General features: G+C 40.7%; 1 protein-coding gene across 1 annotated transcript; it reads left to right on the top strand.

Annotated features, from left to right (window-relative positions):
* The first annotated feature begins 2,136 nt into the window (after positions 1 to 2,136).
* Positions 2,137 to 6,590, top strand: DDIT4L (DNA damage inducible transcript 4 like). Its single transcript, XM_003774527.3, has 3 exons — positions 2,137 to 2,367; positions 3,075 to 3,218; positions 5,052 to 6,590. Exons 2-3 carry the CDS (start codon positions 3,131 to 3,133, stop codon positions 5,537 to 5,539), a joined length of 576 nt encoding a protein of 191 aa, XP_003774575.1. The 5' UTR covers positions 2,137 to 2,367; positions 3,075 to 3,130; the 3' UTR covers positions 5,540 to 6,590.
* Positions 6,591 to 8,204: the final 1,614 nt, after the last annotated feature.

Below are 8,204 nucleotides of genomic sequence, written 5' to 3'. Positions count from 1 at the left end.
ATTCCAAATCTTCGATAAGTGATAGGCCTAGAAGCTAGATGACCTGGGTTACTGTTAGGGTTGAGATATGGAAAAGATCTGGGTACTAGAGACACTCGAAGGAACAATTCACAAGATGTGGTAATTGGCTGGATAAAGTGAATGAAAAGGAGAAGTAGTTTGGAAGCTGTGTAAGAGGGAGAATGACAGTGATCCTTGGCTTACATTTACCCTGCACTCCCAGTAATATCTTTTAAATAGCACTCAAATTTCCTATACATTACTTAACTATACTTTTCCTTTGTTTCCTATGGATATTTATTTTGACTCATCATTTTCCCCCTCCCCCCTTTTTGGCACAGAATGGATTCATGATAGATCCCTCTCTCTTCCATTAGTATGACCAATGTAATTAAGCCATGACCACCACTGCTTCAAGGTCCACCCACATATACTTCCTTGAATACGAAGGCTGTTTTTATCTCTGGACAAAGTTGAACCCATTTTCCTTTTTCTGGGGCTCTATCCTTACCAGAGAAGCTGCTTTTAAATATATTTTTATGGAATCATTTGTTTACCACTTTCTTGAAAGTGAAGTAAAAAAGGTGGGGTAGAATCCAACAAAATATTTTGCTTGGCAAAGGCCAGGTGATGAATCTACCCTTCTTTGGTTAGATTGACCTTCAAGCTTTGCTGCTCAGTGAGATGAGTTAAAAATGGATTGTCAAGCCAGCTTCAGATGCTGCCAAGCCTGCCTCCAAATGTCCTCCCACTGATCTATCACTCCCTTTAGAACCTCTTAATGTTATTTTCCAGCTGAATGTTTTTAGGCCAGCATATGAGGAGCTCCTCCGGAGGCTAGATTTTCTTTCCACACCACAAATCTGCCTTTTTTTTTACCCAAAGAGTAGCCATGGATGATCATATATCTTTCTTCCACTACATAATCCTTTTTATACCTAAATTCTCTTTTCAGCCCCCTACATGCTTGCTCTTCCCTGGACCCCACTCACTGATACAACTACGGAGAGAACAAAACACTGTTTTAGAAAATTTCAAAAACTGATAGATTTTTGTTTGAGTGTTTGTCCCTGCCAATATGTGTGACTATCCCTCCTCTGCATTAAACTGCTGCTTACTACTTTGCGTGAATTTGAGCAAGCTCCCTTCTGAGCCTGCAGGATGGAGGTTAGATTAAATGACCTCCGAGATCCACACTTGTAATATTATTGGCCACAGGGAAATCAAGTTTCCTGAGATCCATCTTGCAGTCCAGCAGTCCTGAAGCCCAGGCTGTAACCTTCCAGGTTGGAATGAAGCTCTTCCTTGGAGATGACTCGTTTCATCTCATCAGCTCTCGAGTCAGTCGTCAATCCCGCAGACTGCTAAAATCTCATTAATAGGCTTATTAAGTTTCTTGACAATACTTTCTTCATTTAAATACTCCCGTTCCCCGACTTGCCCAGTTGACCAGACTTGTTCCAGAGGCAGTGAAAGGTTATTAGTTACAAAAACAACAGTCCGGAGAGAGGGAGAGAAGACATATTTTTCAAATTTGCTGCTACATTGCCTAGTCTTCGTTACCCCCCAGAGCAGTGCCCTACTACAAAACCCCGGGGAAACTAGCGGCAGGAAATGATTTGGGGCAGAATCTGGCAAGAAACAACATCTGGCGGAGGAGGGTAAAGCTAGTAATTTCAGGACCCACAGAATTGGGTGTATAAATGCCCAGGGGGGAAGTCTTAGAAAAGATTGAAAGAGAAGTATCAAAAGAAAAAGTGGCCAGTTCCTCTTAACCCTGGGGTCAGGCAGGCAAAACCACAGACAGTTCCCGCTGTCCTACGACGGGAGTGGGGCCGGGGAAGGGAAAGACTAGAGGACGACCTTGCAAGACGGACCGACGGAGAGACAATCATGGGACTAGAGGATTTTTCCAGCCTTTCCTGGGTACTTGAGGCAGGACAGTCCTGCCCACCTAGTAAACTGCAGGTGCATCTCCGGCCAGATCCGGTTCCCCCTCCGCCTCCTAGGAGCCGGGTCCTCTACGCTTCGGACACCCAGGAGAGAGGGGGCGGAGAGAGGGGAGGGGCAGGGCCCGAGGCAAGTAGGCGGGGCCGGGGGCGGGGGGCGGGGGCCAGCCGTATATACAAGTAGTCCCGGGACCCCGTGGGTCTGTGTAGGGGTGAGTTGAGGGCGGGGGGCTCTGGTGGCTACTGCTGGGTGCCTGCAGGGCAGTACCCTACTGCCCCCCGCCCAGAGAAAGGGTGCTTTTTTAAAAGGGTTCGCTGGAGACGGGCTTTTCTTTACTGTTTATTTAAAGCGCAATATACCCACTGAGCTCCGGGCATCCCGTGTACGCCAGTGTGCACTTCTGTAAAGTCAAGGCAGGTAAGAGGAGATCCTATAGCCCTCAGAGGCTTGGGCAGTGCAGGAGTTTGCAGCGTGGTGTTATGCAGAGTGCAGCATTTGGAGCCAGGAGGACATGAATTCGAATTCTGATTCTGTGATTTATTCCCCTTGTGACCTTGGACATATCACTCCATTTGTTCTGGACATCAATTTTCTCTTCTGTAAAAATGAAGAGCGGGGGTAGATTATATGGACTCTGAGGTCCCTTTCTGCTCTAAAGATGTAATCTTTCGAATAAACCCTGTGTCTCCGAAAGATTCATGGGAGGGAGTTGGTGCATCCAGCAGGATAATGGGGAAAGGACGTGGGTTCGACTGCCTGATTAGCTGGGTTGCTCTGGACAAGTGCCTCCAACTCCCCTGGCCCTTGGTGCCCTGCATTTTACAATGAGAAGACTTGGACTAGGTGACATTCAAGTTTTAAATCCGTGGGCCTCTAAGGTTTAGACGTGCAGCCCCTGTTCTTGGCAGACTAACAGGGGAACTTTGCTTTGAGTTTATTTTGTAGAATTTCCTGAAGTTGGCTTCTCTGCTTCTAGGCCTTGAGACTTTCGGGGGACCCTGACTGGGGAGGGGGAGAGGACAAGAGAGATAAGGCACTTTCTCCTTCAGGAAATAAGAATTGTTTTTTGTGAGAGGCTCTTCGCCCCAGCTTAGTTCACTATTGTATCCTTTTTGTCCCTACAGTGTGTCCTGAAAGCTGTTCCCCACCCCGCACTGCAGGAGCCACGGTGCGATTCATCATGGTTGCGACTAGCAGTTTAAACAGTAAAAATTCGGCCAGCATTTCGGAGTTGATAGACCGTGGCTTTCCGCCTGGAAGTCTAAGTGGTGAGCATTGCAGCGTTACCTGGTTAATTTCTCCGGGAAGAGGAGAGCGGGATGGCCAATCAGCATTCGAGTTTAAGTTCTCTGTGATGTAATCATCTCTGGTAGCTCTCCTTTGAATGAGAAGACTGTCCCATCATAGCCCAGATAAATAGAACCAATGTGAAAAAATAAAATATCCTAAGGTTTATTTGACGGGAATTATTATGGGCGTTGCTACTGGCCTGTGTGACTTGAAATGTTCTGTAAGAGCTATGTAGACCTTAAATTTACAGTGGAGATTTTTTTTACAGGTCCAATTAAGGGGTTCTAATTCTGAATTTGTAACATCATTAATGAACTGAGTCCCAAGGAATATTAACTTGGGTTTCCTTTGTGCTGTTTTCTTTAAGAGAAATGAGGGGAGATTAAATAATTCCATAATATTAGTTATGAAAAAATTCATTAATGAATAAGGAAGAAACAAACTGCATCGGGAGAGAGATTAGACAGGGCAGTCCTCAAGTGAGCAATCAGCCTGCGGTGTGGGTGGAGAGCTGCCAACTACTAGGATTACTTTAGGAAGCAGATGACCAATGCAGAGCTATCAGTTTTCTGCAAACTTAATTTTGTTTTCCTAGGACTGGCTTGTTTTGCCTGGCTAGGGAAAACTTGCCAGATAATTATGGAAAAAAAAATATTTTTTTTCACAAAGCAGAAGTTTTGAAATAGATGATGCTATAAATTTGGGCTAATTTAATGACGACTAAAATTAAAACTTTCTTAGGACTAGGCATATTTGATATATTGTATAATAGGGGGTTTTATTCCACATTTAATAAAGAATAATAAAACTTGGGACAGGGATTTATTTATTTGTTTGTTTTATTTTGGGGGGTGGGGTGGGGTGGAGGAGAGCAATTCTCCTACTTTACAGGGAGGTAGATGGTAACATATTTATAGATTAGAGTAGCCTGAACTTTATATGGGTCAAGTGATTTGCCCAGAATTGATCATTTTTCAAAGCAGGGTTTAAATGACGGTCTTCTTGACTCTAGCTCCTACTTATTAGCCACATTATATTGGCTTAAAATTAAATTTCCACAAAGTTCTACTGTTACATCTTGGTGCTGGTGTTACTGGGTGTGACCTTGGGTTCTCATAGCCCATGGCAGCTAAGCATAATCTCTGGCAGTTCTTACCAAACAATGGACAATATCTGTCATTCTATGTTTAGAGAGTCTCTCAATTAGAAGACAGTTTATAAAAAAAATTTTTTTTTAATATACAGAAACTAATAGAAAATTTTGCTAATGGCTCCTAGGAATTGTGATATACCTTAATTGATAGTGGACCAAGACCCATAGTATATCACAGAATCCAGAAATACTGAAATAAATAAGCTAACAGTAAACTTAATTACAATATCTAAAGTTCTGAATTTATAAACCAATAGATTCATATTTTCAAACTGGAAGAGACCTTAGAAATTTTACTTAGTATAACTTCCTTTTTTTTTTCAATTCAGACTTGTGATTTCATTGATGTAGGGAACTCTCTCTACTGATATAATTTACAATCTTAAAGAGATTTGCCCAGGGTACTGAGTGGTTCAGTGATTTAACAGTGAGCCTGGCAACTTCAAGGTGAGAAAACTGAGACTCACTTTCAAGGTAACATATTCAATTAGTGGTAGAATTGAGAAAAAGAAACAAGGTCCCCTGACTTTCAAAAATAAATGTTGCATTTTTTCAAAGTTGATATTTCTCTGTATCATAAATTTATTGTTGTTGTTTTCCCCCTTCTCTTGAATTTTTCCTTTTCCCCCCCCTCTCATCTGTAATTTGTTTCCTACAGATTTTGACTACTGGGATTATGTTGTGCCAGAACCCAACCTTAATGAAGCAGTATTTGAAGAGACTACTTGCCAGAGCCTGGCTAAAATGCTGGAGAATTCCCTGTCCAAGTCCAAGCAGACCAAACTTGGCTGCTCCAAGGTTCTTGTCCCTGAGAAACTGACCAAGAGAATAGCTCAAGATGTATTGCGCCTCTCTTCCCCTGAGCCCTGTGGTCTTCGAGGTTGCATTATACATGTAAATTTGGAAATTGAAAATGTATGTAAGAAACTGGATAAGATTGTATGTGATTCTAGTGTGGTACCTACCTTTGAGCTTACACTGGTGTTTAAGCAGGAAAATTGTTCATGGTCTAGTTTCAGGGACTTTTTCTTCAGTAAAGCTCGTTTCACATCTGGTTTTAAGAGAACTCTGATTCTCAGTCCAGGGTTTAGGCTTGTTAAAAGGAAGCTTTACTCACTGATTGGAACAGTCATTGAAGAGTGCTAGAAAAATAGATTGTGCCACTGCTTGGTTTGATATCATTTGTAGCTTGACTGGCCTCAACAAGAAACCCCAAATTTAGCCCATATGACATATATATTCCTTGTTCAGCACAATCTCAAGTGTTTTGCTCAAAAGCATTATCCTTGTGCCCAAAACTTTCCTCATGGAAATAGGCACTCTCCACTGATTAAGGCCATAGCCACTGAAAAGGAGGATGAAGCTGGTGGGAACACAGTGAGCAATCAATTGCCTTTCATTTGTGGAGCTCTATCCATCCTGGCCCATCCTTTCAAAAAAAGGCAGGCTACTGAGTGAGCAATTAATTAATTAATTACATCCAACCAGACAATATGAATGCCATTTTGCTTAATTCGCTCTTAATAATGGCACTTTAAAAGATCTCCAAAATAATCCTTGCAACTATATAACCTTATTAAACAAAGCTCAGCCAATACAAAAACTTCCGAAAGTTCAGAAAACCAAAGTTCCTATTATTGTATGTTGAAGGGTTCTTATCCTACAAGATGGAATCTAAATCTGAGTTTAATTTAAAAATGATTCTTGGAAAGAGCTGATTAGGAACATTACAGAGTCAAAATGGCTTTGTCTTTTCTCTTGCCATTCTCCTTCACCTTTGAAGATATGGAGGGGGAAACAATCTTGCATTATAACTGCAAGAAATCTGTTTTACTCAGCTTTATTTGTAAGTACATGCTTCGTTTTTGAAAGGTTTTAGATTGGAGAGAGATGATAAAGCAGAGCAGCAGCATGATAATACTAGAAAGAACACTGGCCCTGGATTCAAATCTTGCCAATAATGTGTAGTAATTACTCAACCTTGGATAAATTACTTTAAGCTCCCTGACCCTCAGTTTCCTCATCTGTAAAATGAAGAGTCATAGCTGTAGAGTTGGAAGAGACTTTAGAGTACTACAAATCTAACACCATCATTTCAAAGATGAGGAAACTGGGATACAGAGAGGTAAAGAGACTTGTCCTTGAACACATAGCTAGTAATTGTCTGAGGCAGGATTTGAACTTGGAGCTCTGAGTCCAAACTCAGTGCTTTATCTACTACACCATGCTTCTAGATACCCTCCAGAATTTTGTTTACTGTAAGATCTATGATCCTAGGATTAGCTCTTCTTCAAGCACAAACAACAAAAACCACACTGCCTACAAAATCATAATGCCAAATTAGACATCTGTGGCTATAATGGCGATGGATTTTAGAAACCATTTCAGGAAGACATTATCTAATCCAATCTTTGTGGTCCTTTAACTTAACCAAGCCTTTTCCAAACCATTAGATTTAATCCTTCTCCTTGGCTCAAAGAATTATTTGTCAGGCTTGGCTATTTAGCTTCTTTTCAATATTTCTTGGGCTTAATCCTAGATCACCTTCTCACTTCAGTCATATCTCTTAATTTCTCTTACCTTCACTATTTCTCTACAGGAAAATATGGAAACAATTGTTTCTGAGCACTTCCCTTTTTGCTCCCATTAGCCTGCTAAATATTAACTGCATAATAACTGCTTATTGGCTACTATTCTAGTTATCAGGTTAAACATATTCACATGAAGTCGCCATTGGTTATGGAGACTAGTTTTGTTTTAGCATCAAGAATGCTAGCAAGAGTTTGGACAACTCAGGCAAATACCTCAATCTCTTTGTTTTTAATTGTCCCATGGCCTGAACACTAGGCCAATTCTGTCCCCTGTCATTCATGAAGAGGACCTGATTATTGGCCCTCTTTAAGAATGAAGGATTATTAACCAGTTTTCCCATTGTATATAGTGAGAACTTTGGTCTAAGTATGATAATTTCCAGTTGTATTCTGTGTTCAAAGCCTTCAGGTGATTTTGCAAGTAGAGATAACAACAGCTCATTCATCTACTCTTGCACAAGTTTAGGGCAGCTAGGTGGCACAGTGGACAGAGTACTGAGCCTAGATTCAGGAAGATTTGAGTTCAGATTTAATCTCAGACACTTACAGGCTGTGTGACCCTATTTGCTTATGTTTCCTCATCTGCAAATTTGGCTAGATGAGGAAATGGCAAACCATTCCAGTATCTTTGCCAATAAAAACCCAAATGGGGTCACAAAAAGGTGGACACAACTAACATGATTGCTACAACCATAACTGAGGCAGAGTTCTAGCACAAGTACAGTGTTACTCCAAAAATGTCTATGATCCATTATCTTGTCCCACAACTGTTAGAAATTGTAACTGGTTCCTTAGTGATTAGGCAGGATTTCACCAAATCCGATATATATGGTGTCTGGGAATTAGACTATTGCAATCAAACTTATGGTAGGTGTGGCTTAATGAATACTGTATCTCTCTAAGTATGATGGGTCAAGAGTCCCTGTTGACAACATGGAAATGAAGTTTATATTCCATTAACAGCTGCTGGTTTCACTTGTGTCTTCCCAGCTTGCAAGATGTTGACAATTCATGGAGGTTCTTAAATTAATATTCCTGTTAAAGGAAATTTAAGTTTGTCTATTTTTGACAATAAAAGCATCATATATTTTTAATTTTCTATTTGTTTGTCTTTCTTGTAATTGTGAATTACTCTTTAAGTAAAAAAAAATAACAATAATAGACAAATAACTTCTGAATATTTTATGGTACCATTGCTTTGGGATACATAGTTCCTAAAT

Source organism: Sarcophilus harrisii, chromosome 6, assembly GCF_902635505.1.
Source record: "Sarcophilus harrisii chromosome 6, mSarHar1.11, whole genome shotgun sequence".
Lineage (NCBI taxonomy): Eukaryota > Metazoa > Chordata > Mammalia > Dasyuromorphia > Dasyuridae > Sarcophilus > Sarcophilus harrisii.
This window is presented reverse-complemented; position numbering and strand designations above follow the sequence as displayed.

What these genes read in the sequence shown, in the direction of transcription:
- DDIT4L (XM_003774527.3), top strand. Translation starts at nt 3,131, where the DNA reads ATGGTTGCGACTAGCAGTTTAAACAGTAAAAATTCGGCCAGCATTTCG. An exon ending in TCCGCCTGGAAGTCTAAGTG is followed by an intron (nt 3,219 to 5,051) that starts GTGAGCATTGCA and finishes TGTTTCCTACAG; the next exon opens with ATTTTGACTACTGGGATTAT.